Source organism: Penicillium riverlandense (genome assembly GCF_028828495.1).
Source record: "Penicillium riverlandense strain IBT 135883 chromosome Unknown utg000007l_segment0_segment0, whole genome shotgun sequence".
Taxonomy (NCBI): Eukaryota; Fungi; Ascomycota; class Eurotiomycetes; order Eurotiales; family Aspergillaceae; genus Penicillium; species Penicillium riverlandense.
In genome coordinates, this window is record NW_026643198.1 from 2747713 (window position 1) to 2775644 (window position 27932).

The 27932-nt window shown below is 50.4% G+C and overlaps 16 protein-coding genes across 16 annotated transcripts; 9 read left to right on the forward strand and 7 right to left on the reverse strand.

Annotated features, from left to right (window-relative positions):
- Positions 1-321: 321 nt before the first annotated feature.
- N7474_008693 (type 1 glutamine amidotransferase domain-containing protein) lies at positions 322-1014 on the forward strand (the record flags this gene model as incomplete). Its single annotated transcript, XM_057200103.1, has 1 exon — positions 322-1014. The coding sequence occupies one exon, from the start codon at positions 322-324 to the stop codon at positions 1012-1014; it is 693 nt and encodes a 230-aa protein (XP_057050804.1).
- A 602-nt stretch (positions 1015-1616) lies between these two features.
- Positions 1617-2637, reverse strand: N7474_008694 (uncharacterized protein; the record flags this gene model as incomplete). Its single annotated transcript, XM_057200104.1, has 2 exons — positions 1617-2538; positions 2603-2637. 2 exons carry the CDS (start codon positions 2635-2637, stop codon positions 1617-1619), a joined length of 957 nt encoding a protein of 318 aa, XP_057050805.1.
- Positions 2638-3891: 1254 nt separating this feature from the next.
- On the reverse strand, positions 3892-4758 carry N7474_008695 (uncharacterized protein; the record flags this gene model as incomplete). Its single annotated transcript, XM_057200105.1, has 1 exon — positions 3892-4758. One exon carries the CDS (start codon positions 4756-4758, stop codon positions 3892-3894), a length of 867 nt encoding a protein of 288 aa, XP_057050806.1.
- Positions 4759-5520: 762 nt separating this feature from the next.
- Positions 5521-6201, forward strand: N7474_008696 (uncharacterized protein; the record flags this gene model as incomplete). Its single annotated transcript, XM_057200106.1, has 1 exon — positions 5521-6201. One exon carries the CDS (start codon positions 5521-5523, stop codon positions 6199-6201), a length of 681 nt encoding a protein of 226 aa, XP_057050807.1.
- Positions 6202-7778: 1577 nt separating this feature from the next.
- Positions 7779-8414, forward strand: N7474_008697 (uncharacterized protein; the record flags this gene model as incomplete). The annotated part of the gene is made up of 1 exon (XM_057200107.1): positions 7779-8414. The coding sequence occupies one exon, from the start codon at positions 7779-7781 to the stop codon at positions 8412-8414; it is 636 nt and encodes a 211-aa protein (XP_057050808.1).
- Positions 8415-9450: 1036 nt separating this feature from the next.
- Positions 9451-9850, forward strand: N7474_008698 (uncharacterized protein; the record flags this gene model as incomplete). The annotated part of the gene is made up of 2 exons (XM_057200108.1): positions 9451-9667; positions 9717-9850. The coding sequence occupies 2 exons, from the start codon at positions 9451-9453 to the stop codon at positions 9848-9850; spliced, it is 351 nt and encodes a 116-aa protein (XP_057050809.1).
- An 852-nt stretch (positions 9851-10702) lies between these two features.
- N7474_008699 (uncharacterized protein) lies at positions 10703-11734 on the reverse strand (the record flags this gene model as incomplete). The annotated part of the gene is made up of 2 exons (XM_057200109.1): positions 10703-11629; positions 11696-11734. 2 exons carry the CDS (start codon positions 11732-11734, stop codon positions 10703-10705), a joined length of 966 nt encoding a protein of 321 aa, XP_057050810.1.
- A 1933-nt stretch (positions 11735-13667) lies between these two features.
- N7474_008700 (uncharacterized protein) lies at positions 13668-14858 on the forward strand (the record flags this gene model as incomplete). Its single annotated transcript, XM_057200110.1, has 2 exons — positions 13668-13696; positions 13745-14858. 2 exons carry the CDS (start codon positions 13668-13670, stop codon positions 14856-14858), a joined length of 1143 nt encoding a protein of 380 aa, XP_057050811.1.
- Positions 14859-15119: 261 nt separating this feature from the next.
- On the reverse strand, positions 15120-17140 carry N7474_008701 (uncharacterized protein; the record flags this gene model as incomplete). Its single annotated transcript, XM_057200111.1, has 6 exons — positions 15120-15586; positions 15642-15737; positions 15798-16515; positions 16566-16715; positions 16779-16886; positions 16973-17140. 6 exons carry the CDS (start codon positions 17138-17140, stop codon positions 15120-15122), a joined length of 1707 nt encoding a protein of 568 aa, XP_057050812.1.
- A 608-nt stretch (positions 17141-17748) lies between these two features.
- Positions 17749-18633, reverse strand: N7474_008702 (SDR family NAD(P)-dependent oxidoreductase; the record flags this gene model as incomplete). Its single annotated transcript, XM_057200112.1, has 1 exon — positions 17749-18633. One exon carries the CDS (start codon positions 18631-18633, stop codon positions 17749-17751), a length of 885 nt encoding a protein of 294 aa, XP_057050813.1.
- A 284-nt stretch (positions 18634-18917) lies between these two features.
- On the forward strand, positions 18918-19509 carry N7474_008703 (uncharacterized protein; the record flags this gene model as incomplete). The annotated part of the gene is made up of 2 exons (XM_057200113.1): positions 18918-19022; positions 19090-19509. The coding sequence occupies 2 exons, from the start codon at positions 18918-18920 to the stop codon at positions 19507-19509; spliced, it is 525 nt and encodes a 174-aa protein (XP_057050814.1).
- Positions 19510-20400: 891 nt separating this feature from the next.
- On the forward strand, positions 20401-21919 carry N7474_008704 (uncharacterized protein; the record flags this gene model as incomplete). The annotated part of the gene is made up of 4 exons (XM_057200114.1): positions 20401-20527; positions 20590-20900; positions 20958-21245; positions 21293-21919. 4 exons carry the CDS (start codon positions 20401-20403, stop codon positions 21917-21919), a joined length of 1353 nt encoding a protein of 450 aa, XP_057050815.1.
- A 1035-nt stretch (positions 21920-22954) lies between these two features.
- N7474_008705 (DNA repair protein RAD10) lies at positions 22955-23926 on the reverse strand (the record flags this gene model as incomplete). Its single annotated transcript, XM_057200115.1, has 1 exon — positions 22955-23926. One exon carries the CDS (start codon positions 23924-23926, stop codon positions 22955-22957), a length of 972 nt encoding a protein of 323 aa, XP_057050816.1.
- A 162-nt stretch (positions 23927-24088) lies between these two features.
- N7474_008706 (mRNA-binding ribosome biosynthesis protein NOP4) lies at positions 24089-26287 on the forward strand (the record flags this gene model as incomplete). The annotated part of the gene is made up of 1 exon (XM_057200116.1): positions 24089-26287. One exon carries the CDS (start codon positions 24089-24091, stop codon positions 26285-26287), a length of 2199 nt encoding a protein of 732 aa, XP_057050817.1.
- Positions 26288-26442: 155 nt separating this feature from the next.
- Positions 26443-26998, reverse strand: N7474_008707 (putative progesterone binding protein; the record flags this gene model as incomplete). Its single annotated transcript, XM_057200117.1, has 3 exons — positions 26443-26621; positions 26696-26791; positions 26860-26998. Coding segments are annotated over 3 exons (414 nt in total), but the record flags the coding sequence as incomplete, so codon positions are not given.
- A 362-nt stretch (positions 26999-27360) lies between these two features.
- On the forward strand, positions 27361-27615 carry N7474_008708 (uncharacterized protein; the record flags this gene model as incomplete). The annotated part of the gene is made up of 1 exon (XM_057200118.1): positions 27361-27615. One exon carries the CDS (start codon positions 27361-27363, stop codon positions 27613-27615), a length of 255 nt encoding a protein of 84 aa, XP_057050819.1.
- Between the last annotated feature and the right edge of the window lie 317 nt (positions 27616-27932).

The window sequence follows — 27932 nt, forward strand, 5'->3', positions numbered from 1 at the left end:
ACGTGAGAGTCTCCTAGCGAGGCAAACTGTTTGGGAGGAAAGTAGGATCCACCGAGAGCTGGGTAAGATTGAGTTTGGCGTGGGCCCGCATTGGGACTGTGGCGGATAGTTTGTTGCTCCGTGTGCGCCACATGTGATTGGCCTTGTTCCCACCTCGGGTTATCGACTGACCTATAGTTCCATATCACGCAGTCTTCGGGATTAGATGCTCTCTTCCAATACTCCAACGTCTTGTCTCCTCGGCATATCAGGTTTCGGAAGTGCCAAGTCCGGTGCAGACTAGATTGACATCGCATGGCACTCCCTGTCCGTGAGCGCAACATGCCCAGGCGCATCTTGAACGTTGTCACCAACGTCGGGCACTACGATGACCCATCCCAACCGACCGGCTTGTGGTTATCCGAGCTAACGCACGCCTGGCAAGTCTTCGAGGAGCACGGATTCGAACAGACCATCGTCAGCCCGGCGGGCGGCCTCTCTCCCCTGGAGCCCCGGTCGCTGAAGTTCCCCAACTACGACAAGACCGCGAAAGCGTGGCGGGCCGATCCGGCACGGATGGCACTGCTGAAGGATACTGCAAAACCTGACCAGATCAACTCGGCCGACTTTGACGCTATCTACTTCACCGGCGGGCATGCAGTGATGTATGATTTCCCTGACAGCGAGGGCCTACAGCGGATCACCCGGGAGATCTTCGAACGGGGTGGCATCGTCTCTTCCGTCTGCCACGGCTACTGCGGCCTGCTCAACACCAAGCTTTCTGACGGTTCGTACCTAGTCGCCGGTCGCAACATGACCGGGTTTGCATGGCAGGAGGAAGGTCTTGCCCTGGTGCGCAAGGTTGTGCCCTACAACGCCGAAGAAGAAGTGAAGAAGCGCGGCGCCCACTACAAGAAAGCCAAGCTGCCGTTTGTCTCCTACACCGTGGTCGATGGTAACCTAGTGACTGGGCAGAACCCCGGGTCGGCTAAGGAGACCGCGAAGATGGTCGTCGCTGCCCTCAGCCGATCATGAACGCCTGGCTAGTAAGCGCGCGAGATGATGCACTGACGCCGATCTCGTAAACGGATCATACCAGCCCTTGCCGGTGTTAAGAGATCTCCAGACATGGAAAGTAAAGGGAGGGTGGTAGAAGGAGCTAATCCTTTTAAGCTCTGTATGCCTATATTCAACAAAAGCAAAATCCAATACAAGAGCTTTCACGAGTCCCATGTGCCACGTATCTGTATGCCCTACTCCCCGATGGGTCCCCAACAGTTGCTACGCTACACAATGAAATAACCTCTAAGACGCCTGCGCCTCATTGCAGTTGTCATGTATTGTCTATCGTACACTTCCTATACAAGCACTCCACGAATACTGTTGTTGCATCTCGTATCTCATGGGAATCAATTCCTCATCTCCGCGGAATTACTTGAATGGACTTCCAATCCCTCCAGACACTGGATGTAGTATATAAACTCGCAAATTTCCTGTTTAAAGAACACAACCAATTTGCCACTGAATTACAACAAATACCACAGCTTCAGCCGGAGCCCCATTATCGTTTGCAGGAAAATACACTTTGCAGCCAGGATACTCGTTGTCTGGCTGGCAGCAGGACTGATTGATGATCTTCAAAGCTTGGTATTATCGAATGCCTTCAAAGGTGTTGGCATGTTCAAGATCATCTGTGCATCCTTGAGGACGTCCATCCGTAGGATGGTCGAAGCACCCAATTCGTTGAGGAGTTTGCTAAGTGGACCTTCGCTCCGAGAGGCCTTGACGTTCCGAGGGAAAAGACACTGTGCCCCTAGAAGTGGGTTCGTCTGAACTGTCACCTGGTACCATTTCCTGTCGATCTCGTTGATCGCGTTGTTGGTCCCGATTGAAGTTTGCGATGGGATGGCCTTTAGGGCCGGAAGGGGTATGTCCAACGCTAGATCGGGTGTCCCATCGGTCGCGGTGATGTCGGCCTTGATGTTGTCTTCGTTCATCTCCAGATTGATGTTGGCAAGCCATTTGGGAAGTTGGTATCCGTATACACCTCGTACTCGAGCGATCTCGGTATTGACAGGTAGAGCCAACACATACCCGTAGAAAGTTCGATTCCATATCGAGCCGAGTAGCTGGGTCGTACTGTAACTACCCTTACCCGGCTGACGGACGATGATAGCGATCGAGACCTCGTTGTAAGGATCGTTGTCGCAGATGAGGTATGAGTAAAATGTCAACGCGACCAAACCGTAACCGGGCAATGCTGTGATAGGCTCCAAGGGTGACGGGAGCTTCACCTTCAATCTGTCAAGGGGTGCAATGAAGACAAGCTGGACGCTCTTGGTGCGATAGTAGAAGTTGGGTGCGTATGTCTGACCGACCCTCGAATCGACTAGCTTCTTTGGGGTCTTCCGGAAGAAGTCCAGGTCGGGTCCGATAGCCGGATCGCGGGCTACCTCGTTCAAGTTCGGGTTCATACGATAACGGTCATAGTAACCACCTTTCGGTACATCGACCTTCTGACCTCCAAACTCGACTTCGACAGTCGGAAACTCTGGGTGTCTATTTAGTCATAGCGAGGGTCAGTAGGCTGTCAAAGTGAAACGTAGACCTGACAGTCACATACGCTGCGGCCGACGAGCGACCTACGGTCGAAGGCATGATGCTGGCGGTATGCTAGACGGAACGACCAAGATTTGATGGTCTCTTTCTTCAGAAGATGCGAGGTGAGTGGGGACAGTGGCTGATTTTATTCTTAAAAGCAATATCGACACCCCTTCGGCCGGCTCAGAAGATGGCCACTAGGGTCATTGTGACTGGGCTTGCGACGACGATGTCAAGAAGATGGCAAATGCTAGCTCATATGCCGAGAAGATTAAATGAGGACCGAGGCACAACACAATGGTGGGTCTGATGCCAATGTTTCCAAATAACGACCACGGAGCAACAATCACTCCGACGGCCATGGGAAGACCAGGTTAAGGAATGAAACCGCCCAACATAGTTACAGAGTGAACTGCTGCTAACGCTAGAAGTCTCGGAGTGGCCTAGCATTGGTCCGAGTCTTTTTGATTAGTATAATTCCAATCCTGGATAATTCTTCAACATTGACGTTTGGTGGCTGTGATGTTGAAGTAACATTGACAAGGTTATGTTAACCACCCACAGAGACGTTGACACAGCACCCTCACGATCTTGTGATGACCCCACCGCATGAAGTGTCGACTTTTCTCGAGGCCACTGCTCCAATCCGTGTGTCGCCACCCTAGCTTTACTGTCGGCGTTGACAGTGGAGCTGGAAGCCAAGGTTTCGTCGTGTTGAGCTGTGGGTCTGTCCATCTGGACTGGATCTGGATCAACGCAAGTAGCACAACCCAAAAAATAGCTAGTAAACTTGGGGCGTGGGAGGGTATTGGGAAATACACGGGCCTCCGGTCTGTCTCTAGTCACGAATAACAAAAGCATTTTTTTGGGTGCGCCGTCATGCTTGACCATGGACCTGCTGTGCTATTATCACAAGAATGTCGGTGGTCCTTTTCTTGGCCAAGCCGTTTTGATCCCTTTCAATATTTGCTTATTGATCATAAGGCCTGATTATATATAGCAATTATTTCATCCGTTTCGTAGCACAATATATTGTAATTAGCAGTGGCGGAAGGGGATCATTTATTCTGTTCTCATCCTTCTATTCCACCTAGCCATCGCCCACACCTGCCCATCAGTGTCCTGTCGCTTGCGCCTCACTTGTGAAAATCCCCTCCCCCACCGAGCTCGACCATCGCATTTGGTGCAGCGGTCGAATCAGTGGGAGTGTGACGTGTTTCTCCTGGATATCCATGAAAATGGAGAAAAGAAGTGCTTAATGTACCTATAAGAAATCCTGCCGATTTTGAAGAAGCACGGCTAGACACCTCTCTAGCGGGGCTCACTCCTTGTTTCCTCCATGAACTTCATTGCTCTTTCACTTTTTGGGTTCCTACAAAGATAATAATAATCCAGCCAGAATTCACGTGCGGTGCTATGATCGGGCATATATTTTCGTAACAAAGCCTTCCACTCCCTGTCCTCCTCACTATCAGGGACCGAGGTGCAAACATATTCCCACCATACTGGAAAGTACCCAGACATCTCCCAATCAATTATGCCAGTAAGGGAGCCGTTCTCAACCATGATATTGACATTAGTGATGTCACCGTGCGCGAAGGTGTAAGGCGTAGCGGATGGCATACAATGTCGAAGTCGTATTCGCGCAGCCTCAGGTACCGTCTCTTTGAACCCACGTTTCATATCATCCCAGAGTTCGTCATCAGTTGCTAAAGGGCCGTGGGGAAGCTCGGAAACCTTATCTTTGAACAGGAAGTTGGAAAAAACTGGACGGCCGCCGAGAGTTTGGATGTTATCAGACTGGAGCTTGCGAAGTTGTTGTAGATACTCAGCGGTCTGCTTTGCTATCCTCTCTTTTTGATCGGTAGAAAGCTTGGGCCAAGCTTTGCTGAGGGGCTCGCCAGGAATGCGTCGCATTAGTATGAGGGTGTGTTCGCCTTCCTCCCAAGATTCCACAACGGCGGGAACAGGGATAGACGTCTGTGCCTGCACAAATTGAATATTCGGTACCTCAAAGGTCGGAAGGCCAGCACCTCGATCTTTCAGGATCAAATTTGAGCCCAATGACCAGACACCTCTATCGCCTGCTTCATAGAACAGTTTGACGTAGCTTTCGTAGTTACAATGCTTTTGGCGTTCAGAGGTCCAGCTGCACGCTGCACAAGGATCTGAGGTCATGTCGAATGAGTGGGTAGTAATAATTCAGTCAACGTATAAATCGGAGATACTGTGATGATGCACGATGGAGAAATATAATGCGTACTTTTTTCGGTTGAAATGCTGGCTTGTCAGCCAACAGATAAACGCTTTGTCTCGGGCTCAGACTTTCTCATACCCCGCTCCACCCAATCATTGATCAGGACCTTCTCGCAGCTGGTTAGCGCGTGTCGTCTCGCGCCGACGACGTCACTCAAACAATTGAGAGATATTTTTATCTCTTTATCGAACTTCTTTTGGCTCAAATTCTCCGCGTGATACGGCGATGAGTCAATTGTTGTCATTGGCCATTCGGTTGTTGCGCCCGCATTATTCATGTTCCCCAGTCATTTCTCCTGTCCTTCGTAAGGGGCATATGCCACTGCTTCATCACAATCAACCCCGCTGCGCGTTGACTGTCAGCGCATTCAACTTAATGGAGATAACGAAGATTTTGACACACATCTCCTCTACGAGCCTCTTGAGGGAGTCGAAAGACTTGAGAACTATCGACCAGGGGGTTATCACCCCGTTCAAATCGGCGATCACTTTCACGGTCGATATCGAGTTGTTCATAAGCTGGGATATGGGTCTTATTCAACTGCATGGCTAGCCCGTGATGAACAATCCAACAAATACGTTGCAGTGAAAGTTTGCACAGCAAACTCGAATCCAAAGGAAGTGGACATTATATCCACTCTCACTCGTCCTCATTGTCCTTCTGCCAACCACCCAGGAAAGACGATGGTTCCTTCGATTCTAGATAGATTCACCATTTACGGCCCAAATGGCAATCATGCTTGCTACGTTACAGCGCCAGCGAGTGCTAGCCTCTCCGGAGTGAAAGATGGTTCATGGATCCGCTTATTCCAGCTTGACGTGGCCCGGTCATTAGCTGCGCAACTCGTTCTTGTTGTGGATTATGTGCATGCCCAAGGAATTGTCCATGGAGATATTCACCTCGGCAACATTCTTCTCAAAGTTCCGCCCAATTTTGACCAGCTCTCACTCAAACAATTATATGAGAAATACGGAGCACCGGAACTAGACCCAATTGTTTGTCTAGATGGCAATCCGCTTCCGCCTGGTGTCCCATCCCATGGCATTGTGCCCATATGGTTGGGGAAAGCGAGTGAGGAAATAACGCTTTCAGAAACCAGGATCGTGCTTACAGACTTTGGTGAAGCCTTTCCCCACTCAAAAGAACGGAAATACGAATCTCGCACCCCCCTTGTCGTCCGTCCTCCCGAGGCGCGGTTTGAACCAAACGACCCTCTGTCTTTTTCATCGGACATTTGGACTCTCGCCTGTACCATATGGTTTATCATTGCCCAACGACCATTGTTTGAAGGATTTCTCGCGACGGAAGACGACATGACCTGTGAGCATGTCGATACATCAGCGAGTTTAAATATGCCCAACTGATCTATTTTTGGTGTCAGAGAAATCAAAACACTGTTGCATATAGCTGCGGCACCTCCATTACCCCCTGAATGGTCGCTGGTCTCTACCAGTCCCTTAACCCGGGGACCGTCATAGAAGGATAGCAAACCTCGCGTTCAATCAATCAATCAATCATTTGCGCCTTGTAGCTTGCTTTAGATAAAGCCGCTATGCGGGAGAGCTGTCAGATTTATCTGATAGCCAGGAGAATGGCTTCTAAAGCCCTCAGCTCTCGCATTTCTTGTCCAATTTTATATTCGCGTATCCTTTGGTTAAAATCAAAACTTGATGGGCTAAAACGGTACCGCAGGATGGCGTTCAAAAAAGTAGCGAGATAAGGTGGACAGCAACTTTAGCTATTACATGATGAAGAGACGATCGAGGGGCTTGCTCGTTATTTTGCTAGCAAAATATCGGAGCAAGTATTCAGCCCTGCAGAAGTTCTCTCATTTCTTTTGGGGCGCAAGAAGTCGCCCTCTGGCGCTGTTTCTAGTGAGGAGAGCTAGGTGGCGAAAGCAAAGTATTGAAGAGAGGAAAGGGAGGGAAGAAACAGGGGCCGGGGATAACTGAAAGGTAGAATCCTACGGAGGACTTTGGTCAGGAAAGTTAAAGTTGTATTGAGGGAATGTATATTTGGCGGCGCCAATTAGTTTAGTCTTTTGAGAACTTTCGTCACATATCTTGAGAAGACAGCCTCGGATCTCAGAAATTGTTTTTATGACCAGTAGTAGATCGTGCAATCGCTCATCTGCAAAGCAGCTCCTTTTCCCAACACACGTAGGTAATCTATTTGGTGGTCCCAAATTTAGAGTATACTTCCGCCTCGTGATCGGAAGGTACGAACATGAATCGTCTCAAATGAGGCGTGGCCTATAGGCCTTGAGATAGACAGGAGACTTTGCTTGGATTTTCCCGCCTTTATGCGATGACCACGCCGTGCATTTCTAGACGTTGGTTCAAGGGTACGAGGGCGCTTTAACCATTTCACGTCCTCTAAGTCAATGACAATCAAACGGCCAACTAGGTCATCCCACAACATATTGCGCTATTCACTGTCGCCGTGGACCACTCCGTGAGACCGGAGCATAGCCAAGGCTTTCTTTAGCTCCTAATGGAAGAAAATCGAGTTCTCATCGTTGATGACGTGCTGAAGCCTCCTTCCCGACTAGCTAAGAATCATCATCTGCTCTATTAGTTCGCCATAGTACCAATATGAAACTCGTGGCCTAAATGTCCCAAGATAGACGGGGATCTGTTGTCCCTGTAGGCTCCTAAGGTAACGATAATTGTCTGCTTCTGCTTGAATGAGATGCTACTTGTCCGCCGTGGTAGCCTTGATTATCACAATGTATCCGTGTGATAGAGTAGCTTTAACGAGGTAGGCCGTCCGACCATAAATGTGGAGTTGTTCAAACCTATGGTTTTGGTCTTGGGCAAGTTGACGGTGAAGCCTACGTATAAACTCCTGCGGCCCTATAGAGTGTCTCTACGCACCGTAGTGGTTAAAGTTGGGGCAATCTGGGGTGTTTCCTGACCGGTACCGTGGTACAAATCCAAACATGAACAATTTGATAGATCTGAATAATGTTGGCGGCGATCCGATGGATATCGATGATTGTGACGAAGGACCATCAACCGAATCCGAGCCTCCACGGAAGAAGAAGGGACGGCCGCCTAGGAATCCTAAATCGGCGTCCATTGCAGACCAACTATGGCAAGGCGTGAACCCATTCACATTGGCCCCTGGTGGAGACCCGAAACCGGCGCCGATCCAGTGGTTCACATCGACCTGGGGGTTTGATAACGGTCCTTTGGGCAAGAAAGACGACGATTCAACCATAGGAGACAACGGAATTGTCTTCCAGGTGGTGACTACAGAAGGCATTTGGGCATTGCCTGTGTCAACGACATATCTTCGCAAAGCTAGATTTATGAAGATGAAGACGTCAGAGAACGTTTCCCACATCCCAGCCTTTTACACTCTCAGTCGGGTTTGCCCAGGTGAAGAACTTTCGGTTGTCCAGGTCGACGAGCAACCGGCCACGGACAATTTGGTGGCTACATTGGAGAAATGGTCAGGAGCGGGAGCAAAACTAGTGGCTTTTGCTATGGTCTCTCCTAAGACTTCAAAACAGGCCCGGATAGCAGACCCGTTTCGTTTACTCTTGGTACCTGGGAGCGGATTAAGAAGTTGACCGCGGATCACCTAGGGGAATCTATGAACACAGTATTCCGGATTCCCTCGAGGGAGAACAATCGACGATCGCGCTATCATCTTGAAATCGTGTCTGCCGAACAAGACTACCAAGTTTACTACATTGATGAAAGTGCAGATAAAGGGGAAGATTGGGTCCTCTGATAAACTGTGGACAGATGAACCCGTCGTTGAGCAATTGACAATTGACAAATCAAGAGAATAAGTCGGCACATCTCACGATTTCAAGTCTGGCAAACGCATCTGAACAGAGCTATTACACTTCATTTTTCATGATTCCTTGAAACTTCATAAGTAGGCTATATATGTTCCAAAAAAATAGTATAGTATATGATGAAATCTCATGTGAAGATATTGTTGTTGAGATATCAAGTGGTAAAAATGTCGCAGTTACTATGGTGAGTGCACGCAGAACACGTTAAGAATAAGTTAGAAAATTATCGTGTGGACCACACAATTTCCATGTGTACCTTAGCACTAGGGTTCGAGAAACAATCGAAGAATGTTAGTGGTGACACCAGTTTCGAGCATTGTATTAGCACGAGGCAACTTTTTCATTTGAAGGCACTTGTTCCTCGTTTCAAGGCAGGGCAGCCAAAATCCCTCAACAGAGATAATTTTAAGTTCTGTCTCAATTGGATGTGCATCATCTGACGTGCCAAAGACTAGCTACATGCTTTCGGAGGCGTCGGACCCGGGTGTCTTGGGCCCAGCTTCCTCACCGCGGTCCTCCAAGACATTCTCCACATATGATGCGTTCATCCTGCTGCTCCCAAAGCTATCGATAGCTTACTGGTCGTAAGGCGATTCTAGCTACCTTATTTATCTGTACCATAGGAATAAGAGGAGTGGTCACGAGAACGCTGTACCAATCAGGTAATATGATGTCATTCGCCTTGTGGTAAGTCGACTATATATGGAGAGGATAGGGTGATTATCGAAAGTGGTCTCCAAGAATATCACCAAATACCCTCGAACCATTCGAATCGAATTATTGGAAACAATTATATTCCACTATGTCGGACTTCTTCCGCAGAGCGTCTGACGCGTTCCACCATCGCCAGCGTCAAGACTCAGCCGGCTCAACTGGGTCAACCGGGTCGACTGACGCAACCGACGCAGCCAAGTTTCCCGACACAAAGAAGCCCACCGAGCAAGAGCCACTCAGTCAAACTACCCAGTCTGTTCAGCCTGACTCTCACGTCAACGAGGCTTTTGCTGGTACAGCAACTGGTACAACCTCACTTTCCCTCGTCTGGTATATACTAACAAGGTCGTACAGGTAATGTCGCCAATCCAAAGCAACGCCGCCATTGGGCCTGGGGACACCACCAGGGAAACAAACCCGGAACAGATCAGCAACCTACCCAGGAGCACCAGCCGCAAAAAGATACTGACTGGGTTTTTGGAACGTAAAAATATAATCGTGCTCGACAGAGAGTGGCCGGGGACCAGGCGTCGGATTTGAAGGAGGCTAGCAGTGACTTGAGATACCACGAATGTGAGGTTGGGAAGATAGTACCTACTATCACACGCCACTTCCCAGAGCGACTTGGAACAAAAGTTGTGTACCTTCTATGATAGCCATCGTCATCAGTCTCTTTTCTGGCTTGGGGTTGAATATTGCCAACTTGGCATTCTTGTTCTAATGCTTTTTGATGTCTATGAAGTGAATTTTTGAAGCCTTTCAAGGAATATCCACAGTCTCAGCCTAGGTCCTAGTCTATAATGTAAATCCAAACTCGTTTCCGTCACTAGTAGATAGATCAGAAGTGTTCTTCTATATCATCATAGACGAGGCGACTGGAACACGGCTGGGAAGATTGTGGGATGACATAAATCGTGGTCCAGAACTCGCCATCATGATGGAGGTTATGTCTATCGAGACGAAGATGCTGTCGCTGTCATTCTCGTAGTAAATATTCCTCCTCGTTTACTACATCGCACAAATGCTTAGCATTTCAGCTATGGAAGCATATCCTAAAATTGCCGTTCCCTCGCGCACATAGATGACCTCTTGACTCCCTCTACATTATGGCATACGGGATCATCTCCCCTCCAAGTTGTTTGTGGATAACAATCATATCACGGCTGAGACTGTTTGGGCTGGCCCTTTAATTGAACCAGTGTATTCCAAGTTGGACTGTTGGGGCTCCTGCTATAGAGCATTTTTATTCGAGGGGATCCATTCATTATCAATGAAAGTAACATGCTCAACACATAGTTCCAGTCTAATAAATGACGGGAGACAGAACGTGCCAACTTCAGCTATGCGGCAAAGGGGTTCCATCCACTTTCGACCATATCCACCGTCCTCTTCGTCGCTTCATCCAGGTCCTCCTTAGGCAGCCCAAGAGCTTCATTAGCTGTCGACCTCGTACCTGCAAAGTCGCTGACCTCATTGGTAGACAAGAAGACTTTACCATAGAGCATCTTAGCGAATCCCGTAAAGTTGCCATTCGCCAGTTCCTCGGCGCCGTCCTTGATGCGCTTATCAACGGGTTCGAATGTGATCTCCCAGTCCGCATCCGTAGTTCCCAAGACGCGATGCAGACTGTCGAGCATGTCACGCTGTGAGACACGGAAGCTATAGATACAGCATCTGTCGTTCTTGAAGTCGGCGACAGAAGGGCTTGCTCCGGACTCGGGTAAGCTAAGTAGTGCCGCCAGAGCACGACCGCACTGATCCCAGGTACTGACGGTGATGGTTCGCTTGCCATCGTCGAAGAAAGTGACCTTGCGATCTTTGATCGTGAAGCCAAACCACTGCTCGCCCGTTGCTAGGCTCCACTCGTACCAAAAACCGCATTCCATTGCCACGAAGGATGACACTCCGTTCTTAGTATCATTAACCCGACCCATGACCACCTTGCCGTAAGCATCTCCCTCGATGTTCTCGGGTTGAATGGGGTAGCCGTAAGTATTGGGCATGATGTAAGGGACGCCCGCCTTTCCAGCGGCAGTGGTGATTCTCTTATGGAGGTCTTCTGGAGCACGGACACTAAGAGTAATAGCGAGGAACTGCTGGCCCTCTAGAGCCTTGATAATAGACGTCTCGTCCTCATAGTTCACCTTGATGACCTTGACATTGTCGGGAACCTTGCCCTTGCTGTCCTCACGGGTCAGGGCTGTGACGGTATGTTTCCCCGTCTTGGCTAGGGCCTCAGCAAAGGCTCCGCCAATGCGACCGGTGGCCTACAAAATGTCAGTCATTACGTTTGGATAGGTATAAGCCAGGAGACGAGATAGAATAGAACTCACACCAATGATGGCCACTTTCTCGATATGCTTAGTAGACATGATAAGATGAGCCTTTAGGGATGTAACTGGGTCAGAGAGTGAGTACTTAGGTTAGAACTACAAAATTCATCTCGAATTGGGTTATATTTATAAATTAATCGAGACGGTAGATGGACTTGACTCCGGGGCGGAGAACGGGCTTAAGGATCGGAATTAACGAAACCGTGCGTATAACCAACAGCAACTCTGAACTATGCGGCATTCGGCGGAACCGACTTCCCGACATTCCACATTTAACAGTATGCCTCATTCACGGAAATGTCGGGTTTGAGACCCCGATATATGCTGTAGAGCAAGCGTAAGACTGCAGATCACAGCGGAGTTACGGGAAGCCCGATATCTAAAATAACTAACTCCTCTGCCTCACAAGATCAAATAATCATCTGCAACCGCAACTCTGCGGTTGCCATCAGACCAGTCAATAAGCTAATTCAATCACATGGCGACAAAATTATTGCTCTTCAACTGAATTTGTTAACAAGGCCCGGAGATGTCACAGCTCCCGGATATCCCACAGCCTGATGTTTCGGTATCATTTGCGTTGAGGCCTGGAAAGCCTTCTCCAATTTCCCTGTATTGTTTTGGAAATATTCAAATTGGAAACTTGAATATACTGTGATATGTTACCGGTCTGGTTGATTTCTTATCTAGGGGAATTTGTGTCCCGGGTGAGTTGCTAAGCTCTGCCCCTCGGCTGGCGCTTGATTCAGTGACCCCCAAGGAAAGGTCCGTTGGCAGAAGTTGCTGTGTGAAATGGTGGGGAAAATCGGTTGGGATGATCGAACCAGTTCCACCGGATATTTGGCATGTCTGGTAGCTCGGCGTGTAGTCTATAATTTCATGCTGATTAGGGCTGCTTCGAATGGCCGACATCCAAATCAGAGTAGAGCAAAGCGCATTATCACTTACTTGTTGAACCGTATGCCATATCTTCCTTGCCAGCTCTATTTGTCACCCCGTCAGATGATAGAGCAGTGCTTGATAGTAATTCTGCCGTATCTTCTACAAAGCTGCTCTCATAATTTCTCTGCTCTGCGAGGCGCAAGTCCTGGTGTGACCATTTTTGAGATTCTGTCGAGCCTCGCAGGTCTGCATTAAACGGGACGTAGACACAATTTGCCACGTCTTCTACCTTGAGGCATCTGCCACAAGGCGTGCCTCGATCACATCGTCGTCTATTAAGAGCCGGAGTTAGCGTCGATAACTAATGGACGCCTCAATATCGGGACTAACTTCTTTCGACGACAGGGGGTACATGATAGCTGGGGTTTGTCTCTGCGTCGGCTGGGGGGTGGCCGATTCATTATAGAAGAACAATACCTCAAATATAGCCGTAGAAGAGAAAAGGAAAGTACAGGATTGTGATTTCCGGGATGGGGAGTCTTAAAAATAGCAGGCGGTCGGATTGAGCCCCGACCCTCCGCACTGTGGGTCTCCATTAGTTCCCCCGTCTCCTTCTCGACCGTCCGCAAGACGATTCAATCCCAAGGATCCGCTGATGCTGGCATGGAACGAGCCACAGATAAATATACTTCTGTGACGATTCTTGAATATAATAAAGAGGTAGAACGCAGAACAACCTTATCACTTAATACATGGAATTTGCTAGAACAATATTTATTCTGACTAGAGGCTAAGCTACCAGGAAAACACAAAGTTCAGGCACGTTGCTCAATTGACAAAAAAGAAGGAAGCAAAAAGAAAACCCAAGCGGACAAAAAGCCATAGCTAAGCTAATTTCTCCCTTCTGCTCGCAATACTGTGTAGTCTTGTGGGGTTGCGATGTTGACGTAGTTGGCGCCAGGAACAAATCGCGTCGGGCCAGATCGACCGCTTTTTTGGCCCCGTTGGTTCGTTTCATTCCTCTCCTCCGCAACACCTACACCCACTACTGTGAGATGAGGTAGGATTCGGTTCCTCCTAGCTGCACAACATGGCTGGCGTAGAGATCTCATTCAGCACGTAAGTAGTCAATCCCCCCGCACTGTCTGCCCTCTAACCCGCGTCCAGCATCAAACCGGTCCTCATCTTCTTCGGTCCGATCATCATCACACGCCTTCTCAGCGCTTACCGCAGCCTGCGCGTATCCGTCGCAACTCGTCCTCCTCCTCGCCCCCTCCCCGCTGCACCAGGTCGAGCATTGAACGTCCTATTCGGCAGCATCGTCCTCTTCCTGCTCCTCAGTTTACCCTTCAATCCCCACGCCCCCGGCCCGAATATCTTCGCTGCCACCCGCTCGCGAATCAACACGCCGACAAATGTCATCTTCGATCGCCTCGCGCGGCTCCAGCTGAATGGCAAACTGAGCGATTTCGACGCCTTGCTTCAGACGAAGTTTACTTCCAACGATGCTCGCAAGATATATCTCACCTATGGCCCGGACGCCTTGGTCTCGTGCCAGTACTGCACGCTCGGCCACCAAGTCACATACCTGCTCTACTACATCCCCTTCAATGTCCTGCTTCCGCACCTAGTGCACCTCCTGATCCTGGGCGTAGCCACCTCCGCTCCCTTCGCGGGCCAGGAGTCTGCGCGCTGGCGCAACAAATTCACCATCGCGGGACTGACCCTCTTCCTCTTTGACCTCTACGCGGTCTACTCCTATGATCCAATGCAAGCGGCCTCCGCCGCCGTGCGAGCCGGTGTTACTCCCCCAGCGAGCTTCTACAACAAAATCACCCTCCTCCGACCACTAGTCTTCGCAGTATGCGACGCAGTCTGCGCGAGCATCATCTGGCTCTCAGCTACGCATCGCTTCTTCTTCAAGCCGCCGTCGCAGCCTGAGCAAGTCGACAATGCGATCACCGCTGCTTTGGCTGCGCTGACCAACACAAACTCCAAACTTCACGGCTCGAATGTGACGCGCAATGCTGTTGTGCGTGACAAAGCGCTCAAGACCCGTGATGATGCATACTGGCAGACCTTAGTCTCTATGGAGAATCCTGCTCGGGCGCCTGGAGAGGGTAATGCGGGTATGATTGTTGGCAATGTTTGGGAGGAAGAAGAAGTTGCGAGAGCTGTGTCGAGGGCTATGGCGGGTCAAGGGGGTGTGGATGTTGCACAGCTGGGAGTTAAGGCGAATGAGTTTGTGCGGGATATTACAGAAGGGTTGGATGGTAATTAGTATATAGACCGTAAATAGAATTGGTGATGCGATCGTGATATTCATGACGTTTTGTCTGAATACAAACTGGGCTGTTTGTAAATACTCACTACTACTCTATTTCTCCGGGATCAGTACTGTTCATGTAGTTCATCTATGATTTGGCTCGGTCTCGAAATAGAATGAGAATCTGATTGGTGGCAGTTTTACGATGCATATTTCGTTAAGCACTTATATAAAACTCATTTGCTAGTCACAGAAAGCCCAGCCTCACTTCTGTATTCATTTAGTTACTCCCATCTGGTTCTTGCGAACTTCCGAGTCTTCCAAAGCCGATTCAATGTGGTTATTCATCTTGCGCGCCACAGACTGCAAGGAACAAGCCACAAGAGCATTTGCCGCCACGACAACACAAATAGCAATCCAGACAAACTTCCAGGAATACGCCACGGCCATTTGTTGCGCAACCTGGATCTTCAGGATCAACGCTGGGGTTACCCCGGGCACCATAGTCAACGCATTCGGGTCAGGGCTAAGCAGAGCGCCCACAATTTCTGCAGTCAAATTCCCTTTTCCTGCTGTAGCTAGGGCCTCTCCGACATTTTGACCGAGTGCAGCACCAATCTTATTGTTGTATATTGCGGTGAAGATCGTGATGCCAATCGTCCCACCCAAGGCACGGCCTGAGATACTAATAGTGCCTGCTGTCCCAAGAAGGAAGGATGGAACGGAAAGAGCCAGTGCAGTCACTAGGACGAGTTAGCATTGCCACGGAAAGATATATGAGCTGCATTCGGAACGTACCAGGAATCACAGTTGTCACAGCGGTACCAATGCCAAAAAGAGCAGAGAAGGCATATGCCCAACTCAATCTACTAGTATTGACGAGGGCCATTAAACCTGTGTGTTCAGTTTTAGTATCTGTATGGTCTGTTCGCTGATTGATGCTATATATCTTACCGGTGAAAATACTGCACCAAAGAAGCGCGCCGACGAGCATAATTCGGTATGACTTGGTGCGAGCCATGATCCAGCCTGCTGGCAGACAACCAAATGCCGATGTCGCAAGGAAAGGAGTAAGGATCTTTGCAATCTGGATAGGGTCTGTTGTGAACATATCTGCAATCTGCTGTGCGTAAAGAACATTGACGCCGAGAAGAAGCATTCCGTCCACCACGCAGACGAATAGGAGGATAGGGAAGTTGCGAGATTGAAATAGCCGGTGATCGAAGATACCCTCGGAAGTGACGAAAACTTCATATAGGCCGAATCCCACTAACCCTGCGCAGCCAACAACCAAGGTCCCAATAATGCGACCAGATGACCAAGGGTAAGTAGTACCACCCCATGTCAAACCAATGATGAGGGAAGCAATTGAGCCCGTGAAGAGAAGTATGCCAAAATAGTCCACCTGGTAGAGCAAATCCTTGAGGCGGCTTTGCTGGCGACGCAGACTAGGCGGGGGTGGATGGTAGAAGAAGCCGACCAGCACAGCGGATGTGCCGTACACAAAGGCATTCAAATAGTACGACCACCTCCATGTCTGGTATTTCACAAAAGCACCAGCTCCCACAGTACCGGCAATGACGGCACAACTGGCAAAGGCCTGAGAGAAGCCCGTAGCCCAGGGTCGAAGTTTATTAGGCGTCACCTCCTGAGCAGCTGGGATTCCCATTATCTAGATACCTCAGTCAGAGATGGACCAAGTGTAGGGCTCTGGAAACCCACACAACCTGCGTTCGCCAAGCCAGTGAGGACGTTGCCTACGATCACAACCGGTGTTCGATGAGTTGATCCTGAAACCGTGGAGCCCACCACTCCCAGCAAACTGGCCACGACGATGAACCATTTTTTGCCAAACTTGTCACTGAGGGAACCCTGTGTGAGAAGCATACACATGTTAGCACTCTACTCGCAGAAATATTGAACGAACTGGCTTACCAAGACGGGTCCAAAGGCCAAGGTGACCAGAAGATTCGAATTCGCAATCCAGGACCCAAGTGCCGCATCTCCCAAACTCTCCAACTGGAAGCGGATGATAGTATTTGTCTACGGGATGGTCAGTTTATCAATCTCTGTTTATTCTCCACTTCGCAAGTCAAGATCATAGACCGTAGCTTTGGGGGTAAACATACTGTATTAGAAATGGCAGCGCATGTGTTTGAAAAGGAAAGTGCCAGAATGGCCATCAATGTCCTCCATTTGATTTCATAGGTTGTTGACGGCTCTTCCTCTACCGCGAGCCCTTGTTGATCATTCAAAGCGGTCTCATCGTGGACCACGTCTGCTTTAACATCATCCATGATCAAAAAGTAGGATGAGAAAAATCAGAAAGCGTAACTAGAGAATAAGATCGATCGAGTGATCGAGTGACAATCACAATCATCCATTTATTCTTCTCCGCACTTGCCAGGGCTAAGCTTATATACCGCGCTAGCAGGGGGGGGACCTGTACCCCAGGTCCGGCTTCCCCGGCTTTGAATTTTGACGGGGCGGATCTCCTCTACCTCCCAGAGCTGACAGAGAGTCGGATAATCCGAACCCTATTCCACTTGCCTGAGAAGCGGGAACCAGCCATCAGTCAACTGCGGAGAATGCGGATGCTCCTCGGCAATTCCACCTCAAATCAAAGTTTAACCTAGCTGTCAGTCACATGGCCACTGTAAAAGCTAGAGAAGATTGAGTAAAACTCTGCTCACCCATAGCCAAGCAGATAGGGTGAGTATTACTTGATTCAGCACTCCGTTCTGCTCATTTATTCTCTAGTCCATAGGAGATATTGCAATAACTCTATTTCAGCATCTATTTCTACGGAAACAACAATTTGCAAGGTTGGCACAATTTTATTATAACCAGAAGCTCCAGCGTCGCCTATGTCTCTATTCAATAAATAATTATAGCAAATACAATTTCAAGCCCTCGCGCTGACAGCAGCCATTTGTTCCTCGACATCTCGAGTACAGTCAACATACTTGCCCTTCATGGCGTTCCCCTTTCCAGCGCACAACCACACACAAGTCCATGCAGGCAGGTTTCCAGAGTAATGCGGTCTCTTGGCTCCTACTTTCTCCATGTGCTCAATGACATACGGGGCCTCCCGCTTTGTTCTCTCCGGAAATGCTGTCTCGTGGAGCTTGGTATCGATCTCCCCAGGATGAATGCTGAACACGCTGATCCCATTGGAGACATCAGACTCAATCTGCTGCACCTGGTCCAGCTCCAACTGCAGTGTTCCCGCAAACCGGGTAATAGCGGACTTGGAGCAATTATAACTTGTCGTCCATGGTAGATCCATCGTGGCCGCGCGCGATGAGGTGTAGATTATCGTACCCGTGTTGCGGGCCCGCATCGATGGGAGAACCAGTCGGGTCAGTTCCACCGGAGCTCGAACATTCAGCTCCATCATCTTCCACCAGCTATCGGGATCGGTAAGGTGGAAAGGCTGAAAAGTGTTGGATCCGGCATTGCCGATGAGAATATCGATTTCCCCGAGTTCGGTCTCCACGCGCTGAACCAAATGCTCCTGATCCTGTCTGGATAGTACATCTGCGACGATGGAAACGGTTTTCACCGAGCCCAATTGCAAGATCTCTTCCTTTGTTGACTCCACTTCACTCGCCGTGCGTCCGGTGATGGCCACATTAGCTCCAGCTTTCGCCAATGCCAAAGCTATCTCTCGACCGATCCCTCTTCCAGACCCGGTCACCAGCGCAGTTTTGCCTTTCAGAGATCCCGCCAAGATGTTGGGGTCAATTGGTGGGTAGATATCCGTTCGCAGAGAGAATGGGGACTGCATCATGAGAAAGAGTTCGCAGGGCGCCGGAGTGGGTGAGAAAGATACAAAAATACAAAAGTGAGAGAAGAAAAATAAATGCTCCTCCGGCAATTAATACTACTCTTTTACCCGCGTTGCCCCCCCATCAATCTACTGAGCTTCCCCGCAAGGCGTCGAGTCGGATATCCCGAGTTTCCCGCATTTCATCTCCTTTCCCTCATCAGAAACAAAGCAGTGGTGGATACAAACAATCCCCAGATAATTCCACAGAGCTCTTCACTACTTTCATGCAACATCGTTTAACCATGTCGGAGGTTTTCGATATCTATATTCCCGACAACCTGTCATTTCAGGACTACATTGCCATTGTGCAGACCGCGCGAGCCTGGGCCGATGGGTATGATCGCAAGGTATGGGGACACCAGAGCAGCTTATTCTCTTATCTCTCGCCTAACATTGCATTCTTCTTTTATGCAGAGCTTCCCCCGCCTTATCGCTGCTCTTGCCCCAGAAGTCATTGTCGACTACTCATTGATTGTCGCTGGATGGGGAGAAAAGAGATACACCGCCCATGAATTTGCGACAGAATGGTTGTCAGCTGAGCATCTGGGCCTAAAGCCATTGGCAACACAGCATCTCCTCGCTCAACCGTATTTCAAGTCTGTCAAGGCGGATGAGATTGTGGTAGAATGGCAACAGCTCGCCAGTCACGGTCGCCGCGGGGATGAGCTTCTAGATACATCGGGGACAATCACGGAGACCAGCAATGGGCACAGCTATATGGAACACCGGTTTGTCAAAGTTGGGGGCAGGTGGAAGATTGCGCGTATTACGCCGTCGCTGATTTATCAGACGGGTGATTTCATGCATATTCGCCGACCGGAGGGGAGTGATTGAGTCTCTCACAAAAGAATGTATGTGGATGGGGGCAGAGTATTTGACCTGCTAGCCTTAGCATGCCTCTTACAAGGTGCAGACAAGGTGGAGATATATATTTGGAAGACCATACTACTGCAGAAGGCCCAGAATGGGAACGACCCAACAAACACTTTACGTAGAGAATATTATAAGATTATTTATCCATCACAAACACGAAGGAAAAAAAGTCTCCAAGTTACTTAAGAATATTTTACAAAGAATAGATTCAAGAGGCAAAAACAAAAACACCAAAAAACAATGCTCACACTCGGATTCGAACCGAGGATCTCATCATTACTAGTGATGCGCTTTACCAACTAAGCCATGCGAGCGAATTGTTGAAGAACGCTTTTTCACATAGTTCTATCTATCAAGTCCCTCCAGCACTCCTCGGCACGCTCGTCCCCGACTGTACGTCACCGCCACCATTATTATGATTCCCAACAACATGTGACTGTTTACACTGTTTGTCTGGTCACGGACCATGAGAGGCGGTGAAGCATAGATCGGCCATCACCAACCAGGTCAGGTCTATAGCCCCCCCTCTCTGTCTGGTTTCACTTTCTCTCCAACTGTTCCTACACTGGATTCTGGCAATCCTTGATCTCCCCGTGGTCCTCCTTGTCTCTCGTTCTTCCAGGAAACTAGGACCTCTGTGTGTGTGTGTGTGTGCCCATCCCTGTCCCCTCCCGCCTCGTTTTCTTCAGGTACCAGGGACCGACCGCGCGGTGGACCCGCTGATGAGGCAGTTCCAAGACCCAGTCCCATCCTCAGTTTAATTATTCCCACCTCGACCCTTTTCGCCTCGTTTCCGCCACCTCAACCCTTGCTGGCACTCCCCCGGCAATTTTTTTTTCCTGTCACATCGCCATGGCCAAAGAGACGAGTGCGCCGTCGCAGTCCGTGTCCGAGCTTAATGCCTGCGTTTCCTCTTCCTCTGGCCCCCGGCCCGCCAAGGTGACATCGTTCCGAGAGTGGATGGTCGCCAGTCAAATTGGTATGGAATGACAATGCCTGTCAAAAATTGGCGTTACGCTAATCGTTGAGGGTTCTTTGCAGGAATCTCTCTGACCACCTTGGCGACCCTGTTAGCTTTGCACAATCTCTACCCGTCGCTGCGCCCGTACACCCAACCCTTCTTTGAACTCTCCTACTACGTTCCCAGCAAGGGCCAATATGTGCAGGGCTGGGACGACATCTACTTCGTCGCCAGCGGCATCATCGCATTCACCGCCATTCGCGCCATCGCGATCGAATGGATCCTCCAACCGCTGGCTCGGTATGCGGGACTGAAGCGAAAGGCGTCCGTGCGATTCGCCGAACAGGCCTGGTTGTTCATGTATGACGGGTTCTTCTGGTCGCTGGGAATGGTTCGTCTTTGCCGCTCAAGAGGTGCTGGTTTACGCAAACTAACGGTTTTCACGTAGTACCTGTGGAAGAATTCCTCCTACTGGCTTGACTACAGCGCCATCTGGAGCGAATGGCCTCAGCGTGCCCTGCCGGGCTTGAATAAGTGGTATCTCTTGGTGCAGCTGTCTTTCTGGATCCAGCAGATCATGGTTATTCACCTCGAGGCGCGTCGCAAGGACCACTACCAGATGTTGACCCATCATGTGGTTACCAGTGCGCTCCTGAGCTCGGCCTATGTCTACCGCTTCTATAATGTGTCCAATGTTGTGCTGTGTCTGATGGATATTGTGGACTTTTTGCTGCCGGTACGTCCATTGCGTCCCAAGTGAAGCTCCCTACTGACGCTCGACAGGCGGCCAAAATCCTCAAATACTTCAAGTTCGAATTCGCCTGCAATGTCGCTTTCGGCATCTTAATGGTGGCATGGTTCATCACCCGACACATTTTCTACCCCATCCTCTGCTGGTCCATTTACAAGAATGTGCCCGCCAAAATGTCCTACGGCTGCTACTCGGGCTCCACGGCCGAGATGATTTCCACCGACGGCTACCCCGATGCATTCGCATACATGCTCGCCCCATACCAGGATCTGAACAACCCAATCTGCATGAATCGCACAATCAAGTGGATTTTCCTCTCATTCCTTCTGTTCCTGCAGGGGCTGTCAATAGTCTGGTTCAGCATGATCGTTCGCGTTGCCGTCAATGTGCTCCGTACTGGTAACGCCGAAGACAGCCGCAGCGACGACGAGGAGGAAGCCGAAATTGAAGCGGGTAATGACATCGTCTCCAACGGCTCGGTGCTAGTCAAGGATGGCGTCTCTACTACCCCCGTCCTTAGCGATAGCTCTTCTGGCCTGGACCACCGCCGCGCCAATGGCGGCACAGCTGTCCGAGCTCGTGGCCGCGGCCGAGTTCCATTCGATCAGAGCGACCGCAGAGCACTACTGGGCCGCATCGGGTGCGACAAACCGACCTAGACGGGCCTCAATTGCTCGCGTTTCCTGCTTCTTCCTTTTCCATCCATCTTCGTGTTCGTATTTACTGGCATGCCGTGATGACGTCCGTCTGTTGATTCTTCTTGTTGTGCTTTTTGATGCCTCCTTTTACGAAAGGAAGGAAGCCCCGTCGATGGAATGAAGTGCTTGACTGATGACGATCAGCGATATCCATCCCCCCTTCTCAAGGGTGGTTGTTTCTGACATCTGATTTCTGTGTTTATTGTTTCGCGTTGCCTAACTCTTTTTGGGGGTCTTTGAGTTGTTATTTGCACGTTTATCCGTTTTCTGCCAGATCTGACTAGAGACAAATACCCAACGGATGCATTTGATTTTATTTTTTTGTGTACAATAGTCTGTTTCTGCCCCTAGGATATAGGGGAGGTTAACAAAGGGACTTAAAAAGTATTATCCAAGGTATTCTTGTCTCTTCAATTGTAAAATAGGTGACGGCACCACTGGTGCTTCTCCCGCAGATGTTTTAAGACTTCCCTCATCTCTTCAGACGACCACTTGAGTATGAGTATAGTGGAATATTTATGTTTGTAAAGGAGCCAATGAGGTGGAGGATTATAAGCAGCATCTCATTCCATTGCTTAAAATGGTGTCTACGACTGGCGATGGACGGGCTAGATTTGAGATGACTGAAACTGTATAACTATCCCTTCGTCAATGTCCAACTTGCGTGATCAATACAATCCTGATGGTTTCATTTGATTCTGGTAAGCCAAGACCATACCATGAAGAGTGACAACCTCCACGGCTGGGCGGATTGGGCCATGGGCCGAGGCCACGAACCGCCATGGTACTAGCAGCATGTTGTACCTCTAGTGCACATTTTGATACTGGACCGGAGGCCAGGCTCAGGGTCATTCTAGTCCTGGTAAGAATAGCTCGTCCAACCAGCACAGGCGATGGTTCATGAGCTACAGGGCTGTCTCGGCCCATTTAATCCGCCCGGATTCTTGACGAGAGACAAGTATAATCGATAGATGGCGCAGGACAGGCATTCAACTCTCAGCCACCACCTTCTCGAAGTTTCGCCAGTGCCGCCGTGATGCCCTCGCTCATTTCCTCGGGTTGCTGTGTTTCCTTCTCAGCACCAGTAGCCTTGGCGGCTTCTTCTGCTGCTGCGGTTTTGCGACTCTCCTCCAAGACTGCACGGAGCATTTCTTCATCCTCATCGTGCACATCCCCTCCCCGGGATTCATCCACAAGCCGAGAGGGTCGAGTGGCTACCCTTGTCTTTGGTGCCGTCGATCTCTTCGCCGTCTCCGTTCGGAAGTCTTCTCTCACTGCACTACACCATTGCTGGACCTTCTTTTCTCCCCATCCCGGCACAGCACTGATCTGCTCGGGCTGCGCATTGATGGCATTCTGCAAACTGCCAAAGGTAGAGATCAAACTCGCCGCGTCGGATTTGTTGATACTTCTCGGCGTAGTGACAAATTCCACGAGAGACTCTTTGTAAGACTGTGCTTGCTGGGTGCGGATAGCAGTCGGCTGTGCATTTTCCGAGGACTTGAATAGCTCCAGATAGTGCGCGGCTTCAGGGGCCGACCAGCAAAGCATCAGCGTGAGATTGTTGATAATTGATGTCTTCGACAATTCCTTGAGGCTATCTTCGTGGTTGGGAATGTCGACCATAATCAGCAGCAGACGGAGCTTGTACTTCCCAGCCAGCAGCCGAACCCGGGAGTATACATATTCAGGGTGCAGACGGTGGTACTTCAGGGAGAGGAACAGGGCGCAGGTCGTGGCACCGACCACATAGTCGGCAGGGATATCGGCATATTCCCAGGGCAGGAGCTTGATGTGGCTCAGGATTGGGTTGCCTTTCTGGCGCGTGGAGACGAGAATCGAGGCGGGACCGGATCGGTTGGCGAGGACTTGGGGTTTGGGTTGCTGGACTTTGGGTGGGTGTGGATTTGGAGTCGAAGGATTTGAGCCAGAGGAAGCAACGGCGTCCTTGTCTGCATCACCTTCCATGGTGATTTGCACTCTCTCAGACGGCCCAGCGCAGAATAGTCAGACGCGCTTGAGCTACGTAATCTGCCCTACTTATCGTCGGGCTGTTCACCGCCCTGTCGGGCTTCTCACTTTTCTGCCGTGAATTTTTCTGCTCGCAACAAAAAACCCATGCCAACCAGAATGGGCGAACCCAGCAAGAAAAGACGTCTTTCGGGCGATGCAGACACAGAACCAAAAATGGAAGTCGACACAAATGATATCGCCGACGCCAAAACCTCGCAGAAGGCCAAGCGCACTCTCTTCGTTCGATCGCTTCCTGCCTCAGCGACCACGGAGAGTCTAATCGAGCATTTCTCCCAATCTTACGTGATCAAGCATGCGATCGTCGTCAGTGATCGTGAGACCAAGCAGTCCAAAGGTTATGGTTTCGTCACATTCGCTGACCTCGAGGATGCGCAAAGCGCTCTGGAGGAACTGAACGGGTCCGAGTTTGACGGGAAGAAAATTCGAGTTGATTACGCCGAGTCCCGCCACCGTGAGATTGATGAGAAGATTGGAAAGAGTGTCCCGACTGCTGCGGCGCTCAAGTCCAAGCAGGAGAGGGAGGAGCAGAGGGGACAGGGCCCGCCGCCCAAGCTGATTGTGCGCAATCTGCCGTGGAGTATTAAGGAACCCGATGACCTGGCTGTGCTCTTTCGGAGCTTTGGGAAGGTCAAGCATGCGACGCTTCCTAAGAAAGGGAATAAGCTGGCCGGCTTTGGCTTCATTGTTCTGAGAGGCAAGAAGAACGCCGAGAAGGCGCTCCAGGCTGTCAATGGCAAAGAGGTGGATGGACGCGCACTGGCTGTGGATTGGGCGGTCGAAAAGGAAGTGTGGGAGAAGACGAAGGAGGGTGATGAGGAGGAAGAAGACGAAGAGGAAGAGAAGGGCGACGCAGACGTGGACATGGAGGACGCAGACGACGCTGCCTCCGATGATGTCTCTGAGGATGACGACGAAGAGGAAGATGATGACGAAGACCTAGACGATTTGGAGGATTTGGAAGATGAGGAAGACGAGGAAGATGTGGAAGATGACCGAAATGCTTCGACCATCTTCCTGCGCAATCTACCCTTCACTGCCACCGACGATTCCCTCTACGAACATTTTGCTCAATTCGGCCCGCTACGATATGCGCGAGTTGTCCTCGACTACGAAACCGAACGACCCCGAGGCACAGGATTTGTCTGTTTCTGGAAATCCGAGGACGCCACAGCCTGCATTCGCGAAGCCCCTAGGAACACCGACACGATGGCCGCGAATAAGGACAAGCCCAACCAAGCCTTCAAGCATTCCGTTCTCCAAAACGAGAATTCCGACCCCAGCGGACGGTACACCATGGACGGCCGGGTTCTCCAGGTTGCTCGCGCCGTGAGCAAGACCGAAGCCGGGAAGCTCGAAGAGGAAGGAGTCTCACGCCGCCTGGTGCGAGACAAGGACAAGCGCCGGCTCTACCTCCTGTCCGAAGGAACGATCCCGTCCGACTCGCCGCTCTACAAGAAGCTCTCACCGTCCGAGGTCAAAATGCGCGAAGAGAGCTTCAAGCAGCGTCAAAACTTCATCAAGAAGAACCCAGCCCTCCACATCAGCTTGACTCGTCTTGCCATCCGCAACATCCCACGCCATGTCACGTCGAAGGACTTGAAACAACTTGCACGGCAAGCCGTCGTCGGATTCGCCACAGATGTCAAGAAGGGTGTCCGCCAGTCTCTTTCCAAGGAGGAACAGCAACGCTCGCGGGATACGATGAAGGAGCTGGAGACTATTCGGAAACAGAAGAAAGCCGGTATCGTGCGCCAGGCCAAGGTTGTCTTTGAGACCCGCGATGGGTCCAAGGTTACGGAGAAGAGCGGCGGGGGGCGGAGTCGTGGCTACGGATTCATCGAGTACTACACGCACCGTCACGCACTGATGGGTCTGCGCTGGCTGAACGGCCATATGGTCGAGGCTCCCGCGCAACCCGCGAAGTCCGAAAAGCCCGGCAAGTCGGGCAAGGCTGCTCAGCCCGCGCCAGTCGAGGAGTTTAAAGAGGACAAGAAAAAGCGGCTGATTGTGGAATTTGCCATTGAGAACGCCCAGGTCGTCAAGCGTCGTAACGAGCGCGAACTGCAGCAAAAGGCTCGTGCCGACGGCAAGGGAGACCCCAAGCAGAAGTCCAAGGATGCCGACAGCAACAACAAGAACCAATCCGACAATGCCGAAAGCAAGAAGAGAAAGAGGAGCAAGGACGACGAGGGTAAAGACGGGCATGACCCGGAGGAGGAGAACAAGCTTGCCAAGCGCAATCGGATCATTGCGAAGAAGCGCATGCAGCGCAAGTCGCGCAAGGGGAAGGCCTGAAGAAGGAGGGAAATAAAACCTGTATAGATCATTTGTTCGTAATACCACTATGTGTGTCAAAATGTGATTGTTTCAAGAAACCGATGATAGATACAGGTTCCCCAAACGGCGGGTATAGATACTTGAGGAGTTGATAGATAAGTAACAAGGAAGAATCAGGTATTCTTCGCGCCCTCGACCTTGCCCACGATATTATACCGCTTGCTGAAAAATGTAAACCACTCATCCAGCACGGTCTTCTCCTTCTCCTCGAGATCATACCACTCGGGCACGCAGTCCTCCGGCTTGAGCGACGAGCTCGCCAGTGCGCGCGAGGGGTCCTTACCCGCGAAGACTGGAACAAACAACATACAATAATCAGCACTTAAGCTTTCTCAGCTACACATTACCTGATGTCAAGCAACATACCGCGATATTGCCCCTCGGGCCCATACGCCGCGTTCCGGCTCACATCAAAGACAACGCCCTTGATAGCGACGTATGTCGGACGGTTCGGATCCGTGCCTAGTTACCCCCAATTCATTAGCTCATGGCCGAAGGACGAAGAAGGAAGTAGGTGTGCGGCTAGGTACCGTCGCATTTGGCCAGCTCCTCTTGCGAGATGGGGTCGTCTTTCGGCGGGTCCAGCTGGACGGGGATTTTGGGAGAGAAGCGCTTGGGCTCGGGCTCGTGTTCGACCATTTTGAGGGAGGAATGGGGAGGTAATTGGGTCTTCGGGTGGTTAAGGTGGTTGGTTGGTTAGTCGTGGGGGAAGGAAGGTGGGGGGGTTCGGCCTTGATTACGTTTGCTAGGCAGTGACTGGCCGAGGTAGATGTAGATACAATTATTCCGTTCAAGAATATACATGGATACCTATCGTGGAGCAGTTACCGAGGGAGTTAATTACTATGGTAGCGTTGATGTTGCTCTCTATCAACTGATATAATTATTATCATCCTCCGTTGTTCATCTTTGAAGTATCTAGGGAGATGATGACGTCAAGCAGCAGGCAGTACATAACCAGTCAGATGACCATCTCTCCATCACATCTACATCGACTACATTGCACTCGTAACAACTCTTTTCCAACAATCATGTCATTCTCCGATCCACGAACAGACTCCAGTTTGGCCCCCGAAACGGTCCCAGACCAAAAGCGGGATTCCACCCAGGCAGAGATCAAGCACCATCTCTACTTCGAAGACAACGACTCCTTCTTCCCACCCACCTGGCTCGGGAAAGACCCGCCCCCTCGAAGGGAGTCAGAGAGCAGTGTGAGCCATGAATCAGAACAGAAGCATGACGAAGGCAGTGGGAAAGTTGAGCGCGGATGGACCAGCGAGGAATGATGCCTAATCGCGGGCGTGAGTCGGGTGCATTTGCCCCATTCCATTCATTCCTAGCCAACATTCTACTTTATCTCTCCCTCCCCTTGTAAGAGCCTGGACGCGACGTTCTAATTCCCTCACTCTGGGTTGAATACGAGGGATTTCTTGTTTTCATTCTCTCTGTTCTGGTGGAATACCAATGGATACCGTCCCGTGGAGGTATTCGACACGCCTAAAGGGCCTCCCTGTGGGTACACCGGCTTCCCCAGGCCGCTCTGATTTGTCCCCCAGCGATCTCCGGCCCGGCTTGTCCTCTTGTGCCTCGGCGGAAGCCGAAT